Raw genomic sequence first — 22,280 nt, 5'->3', positions numbered from 1 at the left:
CGGGCTGCATGGCCTTCTGCAGCAGAGCACAAGTAACAGAGAAGGCCATTTCTCAATAGCTGTAAACGGGAATGGCTTTCTGTCATACAAAAAAAGCAGTGTTTGAACTTGTTACAGAGAAATTTCCAAAAACACCACTTAAGCTGGAAATGGTCCTCTCGAACAGAGCAGAAAGACCCTCCTGTTGGCTGCAGAGGCTTTGGACCAAAGTGAGCAAGCAGCTCCCTGCACTCATACACCAAAGTTAACCACTTCCTCAGCAGCCAGAGCCAGTGGCGTCATTCAGAACGTGTCCTTTGGGTGTAATAGCTCATGTGTATGGCAGCACCAGGGAATAAAGCTGAAAACTACAACAACAAGACAAGTAACTAGATAAGATCTCTTTGTAAAGGGCCTGGTTCTCTTCCTGCAGTACTTCAGACCACAAGGCCACATGACTGCTGCTTATGCAAGTTCTCCAGGCTGTAAACCTGCTAACAAAGACGGAGTTCAAAACAGCAAACACAGAGCTCAAAGCCTTCATGCATACATGGCAGAAAGTGCTGGTTTTACATAGAAGTCAGAACATTAACCTGGAGCATTTTGTGCAGACTTCAATCTTTAATTAAAAAAAAAAAAAACACCAAAGCCCCACATTAACAAGCAAACAAAGACCCGTGCGGGTTTAAAAGATACTTGAAAGATACTTGTTTGCTTCTTCCCCTGCTACTCCACAACAAAGTCTCAGCAAGCCACTAATTCAAAGTCTCTGGGAGGAGCTGGTGACTGTAGCAATGGCAATGCAAACAACGCTCTGCATTCTGAGTTTGCACATCCCATAGCACCCAGGAAGAGTCAGCAGCAAGAACAAAATCTAGTCGTAGGCCGACACAGCTCCATCTTCTGCTGGTGCCTGGAGTTTGCCTAAGATGACTGTGCAGGCAGCCCGGGCACAGCAGGGCCATGGCACACTGCAGCACCCCCATGGTCACCTCCTGGCCACTCTCTGTAACGCCCCCTTCTCCCCTCCTGCACATTCACCTTGTAGAATGAACACACTTAAGGAATGCTAACAGTTAATTACCAAACTTTGAAACCTATATTCTCCATTCCATTCCTCCTCCCCCCCCCTTTTTTTTTTTTTTTTTTTTTCGAATTCTTCTTTCCCCTGCTCCTTGTGCTTTCTGTGGACTGCACGATTCTCTTGAGAATCAGATAACCATTAGGGCAGGCAGCACACTGAATTCCTTGCTGCCATGGCTGAACTGCTACCCAGCACCTCAGAAAGAGGAATTAATGCTACCCAGCACACAGCAGGTGGGCACAGTCTATTCTGCAGCTGCACCTTCCTCAATGATCAGCACCTGATATACCTGCTTCCCCATCTCAGATTATCACAGCTGGTCCCTGCCACTGCAGACAGTCAGGCCAACTCCACCTCTGGAATCTTTTCTTCCATCTAGGCTGCAGTTAAAAATAAATAAGCATGTACAAGAACTCCTACTTTCTGATGGAAAGGATAGCAACAAGACATTTGCTGGCTTAACTGGTCACAGCTCTCACTGAGAGGCAGTGATCAGCTTGGCTCTGTGGGAAGCTTTGCAGTGTTACTTCTGTTGGAGCCAAATGGTTGTCTTGCTGTGAGCACAACTGCTGACAATAGGGTAATACGTGGCAAGAAGTCTGGCCTTGCCAGTGGGACACATGCATACATGAAAGCAGTTATGAGTTTATATACTGACTTGTCATGCATCCATTCTCTTACTGTGATACTGAAACAGGCACAGAAAACTTACTGTTATAAAACAAAGTTCATCTAAGGAAAGGAAAGATGCAAGACTGAATTCAAGGCTGCTGTATGACAACACAGTGTCATCTTGTCATTCACCCATGGCGCTTGGTGATGTTAAAACCACAGTCTGGGAAGCTTGATTGATCTGTTGCTTTATTGTCTTATTCTTTCAATAATTTCTGACACACAAGCACACCATGAATCAACGCTGAGTACAAAACCTTGGATGTGACAACCAGATAAGCCAAGAAGAGCAAGGTGTACTTAATTCAATTGAACTCAGAACTTTGAGTATTTTCTTTCTTAATGAAGCTTTTACAACTCAGAGGATTGCCATTGCTGTGTTTTTTCCAAGCTACTGAGAATGATTTGTTGTACAGAACCCAAATTAAAATTGGTGGAAGAGAGGAACTGAAGTCAGTTTCAGCTCTAGATTTTTCTCTGCCAGCTTTTCCTCAGTTCTGCCCATGCTGCCTCAAACAGCAGAGCTTCCACAGATGCCAACCACAAGCATTCCATGGCTCGCTCCGATTGGTACAAAGCCAGCAGATTCAGTATCACGTCACACATATCACACCTTCCTCAAATTCTTTTTCATCTACAAAAAACGTTACAGAGAAAAGGGAAGATTATACAGCATTATAGATCTGATGGCCTCTTGGAGGCTTCCCAGACGTGATTTCTCAGACAGTTCCCTGAGCCATACTGACAAGAGGACAGGGATCAGAATCAGGTCCCTGCAGCCGGCTCCCAAAGGCTCACACAAACCAGCCAACTGAGCTTTCTGTACGCTGCCTTAATTTCATAAGGCTGTTTTCTTAAGAAGATCTCATGTTTTATTCGATAGGTCATAACGTATGCTACAGAATCACAACTTACATAAAAGTTCCACTTCTATAGAGGCAGGCATGAATCAGAGGCATGCTACTTATCCTCTCACTGCAGCACTTTGGGCCTCCACAGAGCCCTGACAACCAACCTCAGCTACTCCACCAGCCTTTTCTCTATCACCAAGTGAGCCAAACTACCAAAGATCAGACTTCCTTGTTTTCTTGTTTTGACCTGTGGGAATGAAAGGCTAACACAGCATTTCATTACATCAGGGAGATAAAACTCACGTTGGTTTTCCACTTACTACTACAGCCAATTGTGCACACTACTCTTTGCCATTCTGTTTTAGATTTTATTTCCCTTTATATCTATTGATGAGATCTTTATTATGAATTTATTAGTCTTTACAAAAAGGATCTTTTTAACTTTGCAGCTGGAGGTGACTGTGAAGTCAGTCTGATGTGCTGTAACATGGCAAATGGTTTCACATTTGCTGTATGATTAACTGGAAGATGCCATCAGGGCATCACCACTTCATCTTCATGAAGACACGCATTCAGGGCAGCAGCAGAGCCCAGTGTGCACTCTCATGTGTAGCACTGCAAGTAGTCTCAGTGGAAGATTCAGAGATGCCTGCTTCTCCACTCAACCATAAAGCAAATGTTTCATTTAAGCCACCTGACTGACTTTTCTCCATCAGAAGGAAGAAGTGCCATTAAATGAATTCTCATGTGCCGGTTTTGATTTACATTACAATGGATATTGGATCCCAAATTCTTTTTCTACACACCAGAACTACCTTGTGGACACTGCTAAAATTGTAATTGCCCTCACAAGAATACAAAGGCATGAACAAAAAAGTTCTGTTTTATCATTTCAGAAATCTACTCAAACATAAGTGAAATTCATCTCACAGCCTTGGAGAGAACACTGTCAACATAAAGATCTGTGTGACTAACTACTAAGTGAGAAGCTCAAGGAAGAGGAACAGCTTACATTTTCTTGAAATGAGAAGTTAGACATGTTTTTAGAAGGTTATATGAAGATGGGCCTAAAAGAAGATTAAATTTAAGGGCTAGCAAGTAATTTATTTATGAGAGAACTTGAAAACTATAAGAAAGTAATCCACACAACATTTACTGCAGGGCAAGGTCAGCAGGGCTGACGCGTTTGTCTGAAACTCTGTGCTACCACAGCTACAGTTCCCAACAACCAAACCAGTGTTTGCAGATAATCCACATGCAGATAACTGAAATGCTATACTGCAATCAGAAGTGCACTTGTACTCAGGTCCTTCCTGACTTTTGTTTTATTACTGTTAGTAACAAAAGATAAGGCAGCTTACGACTGCAGCTCAGTAGACATTCTCTGCTCCTACCAATCAGTATTTGACTGAAAGATGCTCACAGTCGTAAAGAATCTGCCCCAAAATACCATAAGCAGCTGTCAGTTTCACTGCTCTGACAATAACCCCAAGGAAGCTGGTTTAGTGAAAGTGTTGTGTATTAACTGGCTGCACTGTTTATACTGCTAGCAGCAATGTTGATACTGTAACAGGTCATTGCCAGTTAAGTAAAACACAAGTTCATGTTACCACCAGCTACTTATTTTAACATTGACATTGGTAGTATGTTGGGTAAATAGCAGTATCTTCCTGTTAGGAGAACTGTACTTTTAAATTGATCACCAATGGAAATATGAAAGCAAACCACTTACATTGAATGGATACCTGGGCAAAGCATCAGCATAGAAAGTAGCACACCAGCTATCATTAAGCTTGCTGACAGCTTCAGTTAGAAGAGATCATTCTCCTGCTGGTGACAGCTGCTAAATTTTAGTTGCATTCTGTTCTATTGTGCCTACTTCATGCTCAGAAAACCACAGCCAAAATGGCCCAGGAATGTTTCAATTGCTTGAATAATGAGACCAAAAAACCACAAAAATCACCAAAATCAATCAAACAAACAAAAAAAAACCCAACAACAAAATCAAACCAAGCTACAAACAAACAAAAGCAGTGAATTAGAAATAAATGTGTCAGCTCTTGCTCCCCTCCCCACCTGACATTTGGAAGACACTTCGTCCTTGCAGAATCTATCTTATGCTGTTCATGTGAAAAAAGGGCTAAGTATGAATGGATTAAGCTTAAGCCTTTGCAAATACAGCTCCACATTCTCAACAGAAGCTCTTCAGAGCTTTCCAGGTGAATTATTAAATATTACGTTTTCACTGCACACTCACAAGCCTCTCACACACACTACTACACACAGGTCATGTTTTCCTTGCATGTTTCATGCTTCTTTCTGCTGCTTATTTTCCTCTATCACATGTCACCATGTATATATTAAGTGATTATTTTACCTATTACCCTCTCCATTGCAATCTCAAGTAAGAAGCTTGCACACTGCCTGCATCTCAGCCTTCCAACACTGATGACACGGGCAGGGGCTCATAGGGCTACACTGATGTGCTTTCTAAGAAGGGCTTAAAGCCACCCAAAATATTTACAAATAAAATCTATACTTAAGGAAATCTTTCCAAGATTGTAAAGCCAGGTGCCCAGCTGTGAGGGAAGAAATGATGGATGACATTGAACACTAACACACACGCACGCACAAACACTATCGCACTGTTAAGTAATCTTTTATTTAATTCTCTCTTCTCAAGGCAGTCACGTATTGCTGCGTATGAATTTACATTGGGCATCTGCTCCTTTTGCTGAAGAGCAGAAAAACACACTGGGAAAGGAAAACTGTGCCAGCTCAAGGTCATAAGAACCAAAGAATCCACATGAGTGCACATCCTCTGGGCATCACCAGCACACAGCACCCAGCTGTGCTGAATAAGGATGGGGAAGGGTGGAGATCAAGAGCTCCACATAACATCAGCTTCAGTTCTTCACAAGCACTTTTCAGATGCTTGTTCCTCATCATCCTCAGATCACCTCTGGCACAAGAGGTCTGATTCAAAGAAATATAAAGCTGTAGTAACTAGATTCAGTGAAAACTGTTTGAAACAGGCCACGTAAATCCACTTTGAGAAATCAGGTTCCAAATGTTAAAAATAAAAAAAAAACAATTATTTTTTACTTTAATATCTCAATAAAGATGATCTTCATCTCTAAAATATATTTTTCATTGTAATATGTATAATGAAAGTAAATTGATTAATGTTTTGTAAAACATACAGAGACTTCAATAATGACTCAAAGCCATGACAGACCATGGTTCTAACTTCAGATACGGACAATAAATTACTGGCAAAAACCCAAAATAATCATATAATGAAAAAGTGACGTTCACTTCAGCACCACCCAGCCTTTCCAGGAACTGCTTTTATGAAGAACATATTCAGAAAGCGAGCAAACTGAAATTTTACAGGCGCCATTCAGTGGGGCACATCTGAATTCTAAGTGCTTGTCCTTGGCCCTTGATTATTCTTAAACTAGAATATGTTGATAAAAACCCAAACTGTAACTTCATTGCAGTGCTGCTGTCTGAGAAGGTGGCCACAGGCTCTCTCTGCAGTCAGGCTGCAAATGCAGGCAGCTCTGAGCAGCAGCTGGCTAATGTAACTCGCCTGCTTGTGCTACCTTTTCTTTTTGATTAAATAAAAGCTTTTGGCTTACAGTTCTTACATTCTGAATGCGTAATGTTCACAATCCAGGAAATAAATATCAGTATTTTGACTTTTTTTTTTTCTCCCCAGACAGCAATTCACTAACACAGGGCTGGGTAAGCAATTGCAAAACTTCCCTTTTTCTTTTTTTTTTTCTTTTTTTTTTTTTAATTGTATAAACAGCAAAATTAATTCTGAAAGCTTCTTCTGTCGAGGCTGAAAGTCTTTGTACCAAACTTCATCCTGGAGTGATATTTTCAGCTGTAATATAGGGGTTTGTAATGGAAATGCTGACAGGCCCATAATTACAGCAGCACTCGCGGGCACCACTATAATGGTCAATCAGATAGGCATACCACTTAAATTCAATACAAGGTACCTGAAAAGTTTGTGTCTGTCCTCATTAAGGCAGCACTTAACATTCCTTTAAACCTCTGTGGCTCAGACTATTAATTTGATGTTCAGAAGGACACACACACACTGGTACCAATACTCACAATGACTGCATCCCCTCAGTACTTCAAACTGAATTGGAGGATCATCCTAAATGTTGAAGGTAATAGAAACTGCTAAAAATAAGTTCTAAGAATGATGAACACTATTTTACAGGACAAACTGAAGTCATGCGAGATAATATACAAGTGACACATTCATTCCTGTGTTCTGTAGTGTTTTAAAGCTTTTTATATCCAAATCTGCACTGATATACCTGTGATGTGATTACACCTAGCATACCGAGGGGACTCTCTTCCCTGGACCTTCCTTGATAGTCATGGATATTAGTATGACATCTCAACACCTATACATGCTCCGTGAGCGCAGAGAAAAGATGTTAAAGCCTGGAGTTCCAGAAGGTTATGTGGTTGAATTATATATTTATAGCTTATATGGATTTTAATTTTCTTAATCCCAAGAAAATCATTCAATAAATTGGTGGCATGATTCCAACATGCACAGTAATATTTTGAAGGTTTCAATAATATAGAAATCCACAAGTTTCACCTGAGAGAGTATTCCATAATAAAACCCTGTTTTCCTACAGAGGCAGAAATACCAGCAGAATTACTTCCAACCATGTAAACTATTTCTTGATTCCAACAGACTCAACTCCTATTTTTCCTCCCTGCAATGAAGCACTCAAAAATAACAGAAAGGGTGAATTTACCAGGAGTATTTTGTTGGAGCAATGGTTTCCTGAAACAAGTCCTTTTTCAAGCATAAAAAGTTTTAATAAACCAAAGTAACAGCAATAAAAAAGCACGCATCATATTCAGCACAAATCTAGGCATACAGCGCTTATCAGGTAAAGGAGAAAACAAACGTCACGTTCCACAGAAGCCTGCCTCACTGGAAATGGGACTGACGGTGTTTTTGATGACTAGGTAGAGAAGGAAAACATCTCCCTGAACAGAAAGTACTTTCCCATGGAAAGCTGGAATGGTACTATTTTGAGTATTGCCCTATTTAAACACAGGGACACCCTCACTCTGTCACTCGCGCAGACGTGATCCGCATGTTTTTGATGGCTTGCAATTCTGCCTCAGACTGCAGAAATTCCTTACAAAAGATGATTCAGAAGATTATTATATTTGCATATTTTCCCGTTACTGACAGTGAAGGCTTCCAGGGGCCATCAGTTCAAGACTACAGCCTTTACAGAGAGCAGGAGCCCAACATCCATTGATGTCACGCTTATTTGAATGCAGAGCATAACTGACACTGCCAGAACGTCTGCATTTGTTGCCATGGGATGCTTCAGTTCTCTCATGAGAGACATTTCTCTTTTGAAGAGGACAGGTTTTAAAGATTTATTTTTTTTTTTTTAAATCAATAGAAGGCAACAAAATTGCCTGTGCTCCAGAATGCAGATCCACATGAAGAATTATTTTCCATTAACTCGCTAAAGAAAACAGAGCAGTAAAGTAGCAAGTGACAGAAAGGAAAAATTTATCAGTGCTCACCAGGCTAGGCTGATCTCTCACAGAAATCTACTGACCAGAGGAAGCATGGCTTCATCCTGGCCCTTTTTGTCCATATCAATGTCATTTTCTCAAATCACCTATTCCACAATCATAGTAAATGCCTCTAAGAAACAGCTTGAGTTTTCCAGCATAATTTGTTCCTTTAACAGAACAGATTTGAAGAGCACAAGTGTGATAATCGCATGCAAAAATGACTTGTAGTACTTTGTGGGAGAGTGAGACAAAGAGCATTTGCTGGAATCACGAAACCAGATGAAACCTATGGAAGTGTGACAGATGGAAACAGGCCAGAAACTTCCACAGTGCTGTATTACAAACTGAAGGTACCACTATTGTTAAAGTTAAAGATTTAATTCAAAATTCACAAGCTTCCTCATTTCTCACTTCCAGATAAACTACTGAACTGCCTTCTGCTGGACTTCAAGGCAATGGGGCTGTTTGGAGTGTAGTTCAGTACAGAATCTGTGCTTCATTTCAGACACAGATCTTAACTCAGTTTTCTCTTAGGAACATATTTTTGCATTTTTAATTGAATAAAAACTCCCACTGACTTTACTGTGAATAGAAGCAGGCCTGAGAAGGGCACTACTCTTGCTTATCAGCACACTATAGGAATGCTGTCAATTAATTACACCATATCAGCTGCTTGGCTGTAGATAGTGTACATGGTGTGCTTTTCACTTACTGATTTACAGTCAGTAGGAGGAGGTCACAGCAACAGAATAGGAACAAATCAAAGTTAAACATGGACATGGAAATTTCTCTCCATTTTCAAGACTGTCAATTCTGTGTGCACTGGGCATGAACTGGGACTGTGCTGATGGAATGCGAGAGCAATGCTTGCTACTGGCAATGACAAAGCCTAGATAAACAAAAGAATCATGCCTTATAACACAGCATCCTATTCAGTGTAAATGATAGGCATCCTACAAGAGCTAGTATCGAAAATAGAGCAAATGTTGTCAATTCATTTCAGAGATTAAACGGATGGAAGAGTACCCAACTCCAAATGGAAACTAAGGAACATGACATGCTGCCAGCCAGTACTTGGCAAAACAAGTTGTTATAATATGGAAATACTGTTGCACATCACTAATAAAGGTTGCTCACAGAAATACTAATAAAAACTCTGTGATTCTAATTGTTATCATTATTAATATCTGATTCTCTTTAAGAAGCAGTCCACAAATAGTTTATGATTTCAATGAATAAGCATTAAGAAGCCATCAGGCCCTCTATAAAGACTACTGCTTAAACGCAGTAGAAAGATTACTGCTTAAATGCTGAAAGAACCTATCTGCTGGGTACTCTAATTGGAACTGTCTCTCTGCACCAACAATTAATTCAAAACATTGTGTAGGCATTAAATTCAGATTCTATACTTTCACCATGTAGGACAGGAGCTGTATTACGTAATTCGCTTTTCATTCACTACCATTAATTCAATGATTCAACGTACTGAACAGAAAACAGACAGTATGGGGGTGATTTGGACTGCAGAAGCAAACAAGAAAATTATTTAGTAAATAGCACAGTATGGGTGCATAAACACTGTGGGCTAAGTTCACTCTTCAGTGAAGTGCTGATAGCTGATGAGAGCACTAATTTGATTTCAGAAGCTTATTTTCCCAAGGCCACTCCCCAGATTTTCTGAAGGAAACTGACCTGTCATGAGACAAGAAAGTTCCTTATCTCGATAAATTGTTGCTTAAATGATACAATGCAAAATAAATAGACAAATAATTTCCAATCACCGGAGAGACGACACTGGTGAAGACCCAGAGGGATTTGTGCTGGGTTTCAAAGCACTCAGTGTGCTTATTAACAATGGCAGCATGCTCATCCACAACTTATTAAAAATCCCCAATGAACAATATATAAAAAGAACAAGCAATAACTTGAACCCAACAAGCATGGAAAGCCACATTTTTGTAATTAACCTCCTACAACAAGGATTTAAAAGATGGAGTGGGAGGCATATTATAGAGAGTACAAAGTGGAAAAAAGGAGAGAACAGAGCAGAGAGGATACAGAGTTACTGTGATCACTTGCAGCCTCTTAATGCTTAGAGAGAAACTGCCATTACATGAAAAGCAGAGTGACAGTGTCTCTATGACCCCAGTGGCAATGGACACCCAGAACAACCAACTTAAGGCCTGCCACTACAAATCCACCACTGGGTCACCTCCACTGCATGAGTGATGGAAGAACTTGGGGACAAAAATGTAGACTTCACCATGGTCTTCTACAGAGAGAGGAATCAATCAAACCCGTTTGCTACTGGTTAGCCAGTATCATGCTGTTTCCACTTAAGAAAACATCTGGATGTATAACTTGGAACACAAGACTTAACACAAAAATTAAAGAAACATCCCGGAAGATCTGCAGAGAGGAACAGCACCCATGCATATAACCAGCATTATCCTATAGCCCTATCAAAACCCAAATGACTCAGTCAGCCTTTATTGGATACAAAATCAAACAGAATAAGGGCGGAAGTCAGACCACTGCTTCTAAAAAAAGGCCACAGAAACCTCAACAGGAGACAGCAATGCAGAGCTCACACGAGAACCTGCTCTGCACTTCACAGCTCTCACAGTCACACCTATTCGTTATCTTGCACATGGTTTCATTAAAACGTGTTTTTTTTTTTAAATGCTTTCCATAATAACCATCTGATCTTGACTAAAGTGTTCTTGATTAACACCCTAAAGTACACAACATCTGCAGCAAATAGAGTGAAACAATGCTGCTGTTTTGAATTATTTAGTTTTCCTACTCTGGATTACTTCTGACAGAAAAACCTACAATCACTTTTGCTTTCCTACATTAACATTTTCAGCAAAATTCAAGGTGTTGTCCTTGCGTTTCTATCCTTTTACTCCAGACTATTCTCAGTGCCCGAAGTCCTGATGAGATCTGCTTTCTGATCTCCTCCCACACAGCCTCATCACACACAGCAGGGTAAGGCACTCACTGACAGCCCCCAAGTTTTCCAACAGCTGCTGTCCTCATAGAGACAAACAGTTGATAAACAAAATAGAATTATATGGTTTTAAATCATCATGAAAGATCGATTATCTGATTTACATTAAGTCATACAGCTCAAACATTTCATACTTGTGATGCCAAGAACACACAGATCACAGTTGATTTATTACCGCAGCTCCAAAATATTCAGCTGAAAATTGGCAGGTACACATTCACACCAATTGCTTGCATTTTTGGACAGTACTGAAATTAGCAATTCTATGCTTAATTTGATAAAAGTACCATAGTATTTGTAGCCACAAAATAGAGCTACGTGGAATGACAAATGCTTTCTTTTTAGTTTGGTCATGACAGCATGAACAGAGCACAAGGCTTTTGGCACTCTCAACTTCTACATTCCATGGTTGTGACTGAGGAGAAGCAATCTATGTTGAACAAGAAGAACTAGAGCATCAAAGCCAACCAAACATAGCAGAAATCATTAGAATAGCCTCAAACGCTCTTATCTGCAAAGTATTTTAAAGATGTGACAGCAAAAGTTAGCTGATTATCTTCCCCCTGATTGAAATATCAAGTGATTATATAAATACTAAAAATAAGGGCTGAACTGTACATATATACTGAACTTCCACACATCCCAAGTGTATTAGCATACAGATAAACCACGTCAAAATACATCCTGGGATATGTGGTCTCTAAGTCAAGCCAGGATTTGATCAAGTTGAGTCACTGAGGTAAAACTACAAAACAACAGAACTACGGGTGAGGACAAACAATGACAAGAGGAAGCTGGGAGGGATTCCCATGCACAGAAAGAAAAATCTCAAAAGAGGAGTCTGTTCTGAGAAGTTGTGAAATATCTCCAGTGATTAAAAAATTGCTCCATAAAAACGCACAGTACAAAAATTCAGAAAACATCTTTCATCTGCAGAGCAATCTGCATGTGGGGGTGCATATTTTGGGGTCTGAAATAGGTGAGGAAAAAGGATTTGTTGGGGGGCTTAACCCCACGCAGATGCAAAACTGAATGGGAATCTCCCCATGCAGACTTGCTCTGACCAGATTCTAGTTTGATGAAACTAAAATCAAGGTGCTGAGGTTTTGATTCCTTTAGAACACATCTTCACAAACAATGACTGAGAATCAAAGGAAATGAAGGAAAAGAAAAAAAAGCATTAAGGCCCTCTTGTGCCTCAGCTCTCACGTTTGTTGTTTTAGGATACTGAAGCTTATTGTGAGCTAAACCATGTTTATCTATTCAAAGCACCTCATATAATCGTACCCTTCAGCTCCTTAGGTAAAAGACTCCTGTTACTTTGCTGATTTCATGGAGAAGCCATTCTTACAGCTTTCGCCTGTGAGAGGGAGAATCGTTCTGCCCTGGCAGGATGTGCGTTACCAGCGCCAGGAAGGTGGGTGTAAGCTTACGTCAAACTAAGCCATGTTATATTAAGACAGGGTGGACCTCAAAACAGAACTATGATTTGTTATGGTTGACAACTGAGGGAAAATAAGGGATGGGATAAGGTCAGAAGGCTGATACGAGGAAATCAGATGGAACCAGCAGCCACTTTTCCTCAAATGCTCTTAATGAACTCAAGCTTTATTCAGACTGCAGTCCCCAGAAGAAGGTTAAGACACTCTGATGTGGAGGGTGGCTGTATTTGCTTTCCATGCCCACAGGGACATTTGTTTTCTGGAGTCTGAAGTAGAGGACAACCACTGATTGCCACTGACATTCCTCTGATTGCTGCAGTGCAAACCACTGATGTTGTTTACTCCGGTTCTGACCTCCCCCCCCAAAGACAAACTGACATGCCTGAAAACATCTTGGTGAAGAGGCAGGATTAGAGGTATCCACATTTAACCTGTATTATGCTTGCTGCACGATTAAATAAACACATAACCACCTGTTACACTTATTTCTGTGGGAGTATCTATTTTCAATTATAGCATTTACTATCCGCCCTCAAGAATGGCAAGTAACACCATGGCAACATAAACACAGTCGTGGCTGCTTGAGAAACCTAAATTATAAATAGCTTATAAATAGTAATGTATAGCCCATGCAGCCCTAGAAATAAACTAACTAATCCATGGGCATTTGTTCCTATGACATAACATTTCCACTAAAATGTTTGCCTCATCTCAAGCCCACTCAGAATTGATTTAGAAGTTCAGCATCACTTGACTGAGTTCATGTTTAGCCAAAAAATGAAGGAAAAAAAAGCAGAGAATAGGGAAAATAAGCTATAGCAAAACAGTAGGAAAAATGGCCTTTATTCCAGTTCCACTGAAGTTAATGGAAAAAACTTGATATCCCAAACGTATAAGAGTCTCCTTAATAAGAAAACATGTTTTCATATTGAATCATCCATGAAAAAAACCTAGGCGCTTACGTGAGAAGCAAATAGTTTACAAATGCAAATAAACTGAGCAACCCTCTGAAGTATGTGAGAGATTTCTGAACTCCATACTCTCTTCAGCTTCTGCCTGGGTGCAAAGATCCATGGAAACTGACACAACAATGAGATTCAAGCCCGGGCTTAGGACTCAGAGGAGAGCTGAATTACCAATTGTTTTATTCTGCTGTACAGTTCCTTCTGCTGTGCAGCAGGCAGTAGTGGGGAGCAGCACTCGCTGCCAGCTGGCCGGCCGCCGCATGGCCTTGGCTGGGCTTCCACATTTGGAGTGTGACCGAGGACACGGAAATGGGAGAAAGAAAAGAATCGGAGTTTCTGCAAAGTTAGGACTGAGAACTGAGAGATTACTGCTCAGTTTTGCAGCGTGGGGACATCAGTTACTGTATTCTCCATCAGCTAAGCCCAAAGATATTATCACTGGATTTACACAAATCCAGGGCCTTAATCTGCCTGTTTGAAATGTCCCTTAGGTAGGCAAGAATCCTAATGAATTAGAGATGCCTGTTTGAGTTTTTTCTTGTTGGAATTCACAGATTTGAGAAATTTACAAAATTTTATTTTGATTTACAGCTGTTACTTCAAGTCTGCTTTCAATCACTCTGGTATAAATCCAGAATAAACCTATTGCAGCCAGCGGAATTCAGATTTACACCATGCAACTGAAATGGAATTTGAATTCCCAACATTTCTATTCTAAAAACGTGCTGTGTGTTTTGTCATACGTACTTGGTGAGATATCGGCCTCTCTGACATCAGCGAGGGATCTCTCAGTGGTATCATGAGCCCTGAATTCCACTGAATGATTTTCCTTTCACACAGAGAAGCAAAACAAAAGCTCATCCCCTGAGCTACGAACTAAAGAAGTTTTAGATCAGGTCTATACTATTAAAAAGAAGCAGCCTGGTTACTCAAGACTGCGATTATGCACACATTTCATGCCCTTCAGTTGGCTTATGTCAAGTCCCAGTACAATTACTTTATTGAATAAATTATTTAAATGTCAGCATACTTCCACATCTAAAGGCAACCTGATAAAATCAGATAAATAGCTGCATTAATTTGCCAAGTATCTTTCAGGTGATCAGATGATACCCCCTAGGACCAGTATATACACAACAGGCCTTGCAAAATGAGACTACTTCCAAAACCCTGCTAAATAAAACCAAGAAAAATAGCTGCTAGCTTAACAATAAAGTTATTATTGCCTTTTTCTTTTTGATAACTATGACTTTTTGTGGCTCACAGCATATATGGTAGCCTATCAAGAAGCCTAGTGATACCAGCACTAAAAGTTATCCTTATATTTTAAATAACTTTTAGATAAACTGAGAGAAGCTGAAAACACACCTAACAATTAATCGTGTTTCTGCCTGTCATCAGTGAACAATTGTTAATCAAGCAATTCAGCAGCAGTGTGTTACACTGGAGTGTCATTATCACATAATTATTTTGTTATGAATTGTAATAATATTTTTACTGAAAAAAAAAAGTTAAACAGTCATTAATTGGGCAGCACAGTCAACCTAATATGACATTTAATCTGATGAAACGGAAAATAAAGCACACAGCACGCTCACAGAAAACAATTCCCACAGAGCCTAACTATTCCTAAATCACTTAGGCACAACTCATCTTAGAACAGACGTGCTGCTGAGGAGCTCCTAAACTGCAACCACGAATTCTCTGCGGAGCTTATGAACAAAGTTTTTTACAAACCGAATCTAGAAATATTTCTGCATGTGACTCAGGACACGACCACTTCTGCTTTAAATTAAGTACACGCACAAACATACGCAAACGTTCAGAGCGTGCACAGTAAAACCAGCATCAGAGCCATGAAAATGCAACACTAATAGAATGCAAAACTGCTTTGGCATTTTCTGACCACAAACAGGAATCATAAAAAAAAGGAAGATAGAGAAATTTTTCCAAGAAGAACCATCAAGATGTCACTCCTCCATTTCAGCACTCCACATTACAAAAACAAAAATAGTATTTTAATACATATCCAAGGATTCAAAATTGGCTTCTCACCTATAACCAAAATTGGGAATAGAAGATGAACTGAGAAGGAGATAAACAAGACCAAGACCAGATTACCTCCAGCTCATCCATCAGATGATTCAACCTGAAATCTAAATTGCCTTTTCCTCACTGTTATTGGAATCTGGTCAGCAATCCTGGGGCACCTTTCTCTTTGTTTTCAGACATATGCAGATATTGGCAACTTCAGGTAGATACACACACAGTATCCCTATGCAATGTTCTTAGGACTTCATGTCAAAGCAGTGCAAAATGCCAGTTCACTTCATTTTGGGATTGAGGCATTGAGTGTCACAAAAGACAGTGCTGGTCATCACTGACATTGTATGAACCAAAGAAGTCAAGGATGAAATATGTGGAAAAATATTTTTAAAATAGCAATTGTAGATGATAAAGAAGTTTTCTATGTTAGAAAGAATGTCTACCACACCCACAGTTATTGAGTACATCTGCATGGTTCACATGTGCACATCACCTAACTCCAACTCCAGTATTTAATGGCTGCTTGTGTGTTACACAGTGAGGATGGAAAGCCAGTCCGCATTTCAGCAAGCACACCAACTCAGTTCTGTGAGCACAGCCCAGGGAACATACTTGTCTGCAAGTCACAAAGCAGAACGCTGTGAATGAATCATCCTTACATGCTATGGGTTTTTCACCACTTGACTAGGCAGCCTCTTGCTCAGAACACAATCTCTAACAGACTTTAACCACACAAATCAAACTGAATGCTCACAGAGGAAGACAATTTTTAACCTTTCTTAGTTATTACAGAATTTCCTCTCTTCCTGTAACCTAAAGGGCTTTATACACATTAAAGGACATAAATCACCTGGCACATTTAACACAAGTAGTGTAATGCTATAACAGGATGATAATAGCAATAGGGTGGCAAAGTCTTTGGCAAATGAGAATGAACCCAAATGTAGAAATTGGGTTGCACTCATAGATACAGAACTGAAAGAAAAGAGCTGCTTACCTTTAGAAGGCCTCAGGCATACAAGGACCTCCAGAAAAAGATGCCCTCACATCCACTGACAACAAGTGGGGGACGTTAAATGAGGGCTGGGGTGGATCCTAACCCTTCTGGTCACTCAGATTCATTGCATGCACCTGAGCTCTCCTGGGTTGGCCCTGCCTTCCCACCAGGTGCTCCATCACTGCTTCAGGCCGTGACTCAGCATTTCCATTAGAAGCAGTCAGTCAAAAAACAGATGAAAACATATATAAATCTGATTTCGAAACTTATAATTAGACAGATGAGAAAGATGAACAGATGGACTCCAGGAAAATGCACTTGGCATACCAGAGTTACATAACACCAAGGTGTCAGTGTATTCGTTATTAGGCACATAAATGAAAGGGGCCTCAATTTCCAAAGCATTGATCCTTTAGAGTTCACATCCATTTTTACAAGACCTTCATGCTCTCAGAAGCCTGAAGCTCATCCCAGAAGATAAATAATAAAAGTACCAACAAAGCACCATGTTGTAAAAGGCATTATTGACATTTTGTGCCCTTCTGTCTGTTCCCTAGTTTCCAAATCTGCATTATGGTTCAAAGATAAACACTTCATGGGAATTCTTGACAGCATCAGAACTCCATACAGTTCTTTAGCTAGAAACTGGCCTAAAGCACCATCAAGCTGCATTGTCTTTTAAGAGAAATGCAAAACTTGCCCCTATGTTTTGCTACCAAATCAAATGTGCAGTATTATTTGCTGTATGTATATGCCCCTTGGAGAACAGAAGTGTTGACAAGAAGAGACAAGAGAGTTGCAGAGATGAAGAGAGATGCATGACAGAATTTGGAGTTTCTCAAGTAATACCTAATCCTCTGCACTGAAAGATTCTTTAATGATTTACACCAAAACTAAGAACAAAGATTTTCTTGTTTCCCCTCAAAGAAATGTATTGCAACATGCAAACGAGAGCAGGGGAGAAAATCAATTATTTTTGGTCTCCTGATGTGCAGCAGAGTTCAGTGCAGGTCTGTCAGCTGCCCTCACTGCTGTGTAGGAGGCCATGGCTGCAATGGGAAGGTCAGGTTAAGGCAAGGCATTCACTTCCTTCCCACACCAAAATACAGTTCTCACTTCCAACTCTTCATTCCTATGACTGTCCTGTGTCAAAAGAAGTGAAAAAGCCGTACTTAGTACCAGAAGTTAAGTGCTGATGCTTTCACTCACTTATTTTATCTGCTGTGTTGTTGTAAAGATTCCTCCCAGCCCCTGAGCTTTGGGTCAATGTAAGGGCACAGAGCAGCCAAGGCCCAGTGATGCAGCAGACAGGAGCGTGCACAAAAGACCAGATCAGCTGTTTGTGGAGAGCTGTACAGGGATTTCTTTTGAAGGGTAAAAAAGATGTTCATAACGGAGTAAAGACCTTTTTGAGATCAATCATTGAGTCTGTTCCTCTGACAAACGTAGCAGTGCCTCCACACTATTAATTGCAGAAAGAAGGTAAAAATTCTTCTGTTCCTGTGAGGCATTTCCAGAAAGAATGACCAAGTGCAGAAAGAAGTGGCACTTCTTATATCGCTCTAACTTCTAAAGGGATCAGTGTAAGAGTAGAGCTATCTTATAGCTGCTTCCAGTTCAGACTCCAGTGAAATCACACAACAAGCCTTCATTTCTGCTGGACAGCATTAGCTCAAAACTGTCACAGTAACTATTTCTGTAGAGGTCATGTTCCTAACACGGCCTGATTTATTTGATTTACAACATTAAAAGTGAACTGAAAAGCTGAACTTCACCTCCTGCTTGCCTGTAGTGCCCTTGCTTACAAACAACACATTGCTTTTTTAGATGTTCCACACATCTACATTTTGGTGAGAACACATTCTTTGGTTGTAGCTGGAAAGAAAATGCTCAGGCGACCTCATCTGTCTGTATTAACTGCAGAGTGAATATCAGTAGCTTAGAGAAAATGTGTCACACACTTCACACCCCACTCAGGGTTTTTCTGGTACACAGACTTATGGGTTTGTCCACCTGCAGCTCTCAGAGCATAAAAACACTTCAAATGCTTTCATTGAGCTCAGGCATAAAACATGCTTTAACAAGTTCTTTGTACACAAAACAGCCAACCATGAAATCTTTCAAAGGAGAAGTGCACACAACATTCAGAGAATACAAATACTGCTTACAAGCACATTGCTGAAATAATTTTATGTAAACAATCCACAGTGGGAGAATTTATAATGCTGAGAATTCTGAAATGAGCTAAAAGCTGGGGTACTTCTGGTAAAAAAGGAATCACAGCACCCCTCAGGCCATCATTTCTGAGTGCTACAACGATCTTTGGTGTAAATCACAATCTCCATTGAACAACACTTTGCAGGTCTCTGCTTGTTTGCACTCCGGCAGCACAGCTGCTCCTGCACAGCTCATTCAGGCAGCACTGCCCACAGAACTCACTGAGCTTGTATTTACAGCATCCAATGGGCACAGTTCCACCAACTTCGGCAGAGATAATCTTGCTTGAGATAAAGAACAAAAGAAAGAAATTCTGTTTTTGTTTGTTTGGTTTTCATTTGTTTAGATACTACCTACGCATACATGGATCAGAACAAACCCATCCCTCTTTCAAGAAAAATAAAAAGATGATTACTGTAATTTACATTCAGCTTTAAAATGTACGCGACCCAGCATCACATCTTTATTAGCATTTTACAGCACTAACTACTCCACTTTCAACATGATCCAGCAGAAATGTCTTTCCACCTACTCCCCCTAAAAAATATCACTTTCCACACAAATCAACTTCACCAACTTCACCACGCATCACCTCTTCCAAAGTGGAAGCTCACAAACATGCTCACCTGGCAGATTTCAATAAAGGCATCTCTATGGCACAAGACCATATGATCCTTCCTATGACAAATTATGCAATTCTGATTTGCAGTGAGAAAGAGTTGGATAATTTTTAAAGCATCTTTGCTACTCTCGATGACTTGGTGCTCCTTTCACTTGCTGCAGAACATGTTTTCAACAGACCATGCTTAGTAAAGTCAACACAATGCACCCTCTTATGATATTCTCTTATATGATGCAACTAACTGTAAGAATGAACTAATAAATGAAAACGCAAGAGGAGAAAAAAATCAAGAAGCAAGCTTATTCATTAATTGCAGCTGGCCTGAAGTTTGGCAACACATCCCAAGCAATTACTGCAATAGATTTCACTTGCTTTATGTATTACTGGAAAGAAATGGCTTTTTGTAATTTGTAAGGTCTCAGTTTTAACAAAAGGAGTGAATTTGCATACATGCAATCCAGTAGTACCACAAATGAAGTACAAAGTGACTTCCAATTGGCAATGTTGTTGGCTTATTCAACCAACAGTCTTGTTCTGACCTAACCTGCATAGTTCTTCCAGTAGTTGTCATTTTGCTTGGAAGTTCACATGATATTTCCTTTCACAAAATTATTTCAAGGCTAAGCTGGGAGCTTACAACAGTATATGTGTAACAGTCCTTAAAAACCTTTATTAAAAGTTCCCACTAATGGATAAGCCTCAGTATTGAATAGGAACTACAGCATAGTGCCACAGCATCTCAGCATTGCCCCTTTAGGTTCTCCCCATGGCTGCCTAATGAATCTCCTACACAGACCCAAAGAAATGCATCATTGGTGCTTCATGTAGAACTAAGGGCAAAATATAATGCCATCTTCAGAGACTGCAGGAGGCATCACAAAGATGACCACCATGAGAAATATAGTGCAAGACTTTTTTAGTAAGCAAACAGTACCAAAAAAAAGGTATGAAAGTTTCAAAGTTTTGTCATGGTTTGTTTGTTTAATTAATAATGAAGTTCTTGCCATGTATCAGAAACATGGACCATAGGTCCATTGTGAAGCCACCTCACCTGCAGTTTCCTGGATTAAGTACCTGGAAGATTCCAGGTCGAAGAAACTAGAAGGTGTACCTTTGCTAACTGAGAACATTCTTTAGAGTGAGAGGCTTCCAGCACCTCCCGCCACACCACACATCAGCCATTCCTGCACAGGGAGCGTTCTGAACTTTTCTCTCCCCAGAAAGCTTGTTTAACAAGACTTAGATCCGCTTAACATGAATTAGATCCGCTTCCTTCTGATGACATTATGAGGTGATGTTCACAGGTAGCCTGAAGACATCAGGAATTGGCTTGGATAAAATGTGGTCTATTTTATGATAATACAATAACCAAATAAAGTTGTCTATTGAATACAACATACAACAGCACAGCAGGTTTTATAACTCCGTCGAAAAATCACCAGAAACAAAACCGATGCCTACCGACGAACCCCCAGGTACGTGGCGGTTTGGGGTCCCGCTCCCAGCACAAGGCACGAGCAGCCTGAAGGCAACACGCGGCGGCTTCAAGGCGCAACAACACGAACCGCACGGCAGCGCAACGCACAGCCCCCAGCACCTGCGGGCAGAGCGCCCCCTGGCGGCCAAGCGGCAACGGGCGCGCCGAGGGCTGCCCCGGCTGCTGCCCCGCGTCCGGGCTGCGGAACCGCGCTCGGCTGCGGGCACCGGCATCGCTGCGCAGGAACACACAGTGCGCGTGCTGTACGTAAGTAGTGCTATCGCACCTGGAGCTGAAAGCAGGTAGAGTGCGGGGCGTCAGCGGATAAATAAAGCGTAACGTTCCGAACGTGAATTCAGAACGCGGAGAAAAAGCAGTTTGTGACTTCCAAGTGTTTCGTTACACGACAAAAAAAAAATAAAGTTTTGCCAATAAAGTACCGCCTGCGTACCCCACCTGTGCTAGTTCTATCTGCAAGGTTATTTTAAGCAAAGGTGAGGATATGTTTAGAACGTAGGCTTCGGGTAAACCTCCCCCAGGTTCGGGATCTGACCGCACAGCCCTCGAAGCGCGCATCAGATTCCTCTCCTACACGTCTTGTTGCCCGAGCTCTGAACTGACTGCCGGCCTTCCGACACGCTCCGGTCACCTCCGCTCCCAGGACCCCTCTATCCCGCACGGCAGACATGCCTCCCCGGGCAGCCACGAGCCCAAGTTTGTCACACGAAGGACAAACGCCCGCAGCGAAACCGACCTCAAGTTCCTCGGCAGAAAAGAGCCGGGAGCAGCCGAGCGCAGCTTACCTCCTCCACGGTGAGCGGCATGCAGATCCGGTACTCCTTCATCAGCATATTCCCGTGCGTCGGTGCGGAGCGGCCAGCCGAGAAGCGCTCGATGCCGCGCAGTGCTCGCGCCCGCAGCCGCGCGCGGGGCAGCGGGTCGCCTTCGTGCCTTCGTGTCTCCGTGCGCGTTCGGCGCTGCGTCCGCCGCGCAGCCCCGCGACCGGCCGGGCGGGCGGACCCGGCGGAGAACGGCAGCACAACCGCTCCTTTCTTCCCGTTCTTCCTCCTTCAGCCCGCGATCATGTGAATTTCGCACACGCACGGACCTCTACAAAGAAGTCTCAAAGCCGAAGCGCCGTCGCACGCTCAAAGACATCCGTCGGAAGTGCACGAAAGCGGCGGCCTCTCGCTGCTATGTCAAGACATGCCCGGGGCGGCGAAAAGACCAAACGAGCCGAGAAGGCGGCTGTCGCCCCGCCGGCAGGAGAGCCGCGACGTCGATTTCCGAGACAAAGGCTTTTTCTGCCGCTTCCTCCCCCGGCTG

General features: G+C 41.5%; 1 protein-coding gene across 1 annotated transcript in view; it reads right to left on the bottom strand.

The window, feature by feature from the left end:
- PITPNC1 (phosphatidylinositol transfer protein cytoplasmic 1) overlaps positions 1-22,280 on the bottom strand; it is a 72,402-nt gene extending 50,122 nt beyond the window's left edge. Inside the window, exon 1 of the mRNA XM_031598817.2 lies at positions 21,758-22,280. Within this exon, the coding sequence (XP_031454677.1) occupies positions 21,758-21,805 (48 nt within the window). The 5' untranslated portion in view covers positions 21,806-22,280. The remainder of the gene's footprint in view (positions 1-21,757) is intronic.

This window comes from Phasianus colchicus, chromosome 20 (assembly GCF_987193195.1).
Source record: "Phasianus colchicus chromosome 20, bPhaCol1.hap1.1, whole genome shotgun sequence".
In the NCBI taxonomy this organism is placed as follows: Eukaryota; Metazoa; Chordata; class Aves; order Galliformes; family Phasianidae; genus Phasianus; species Phasianus colchicus.
Note: the sequence above shows the minus strand (reverse complement) of the source record. Positions and strands in the feature narration are given on the sequence as shown.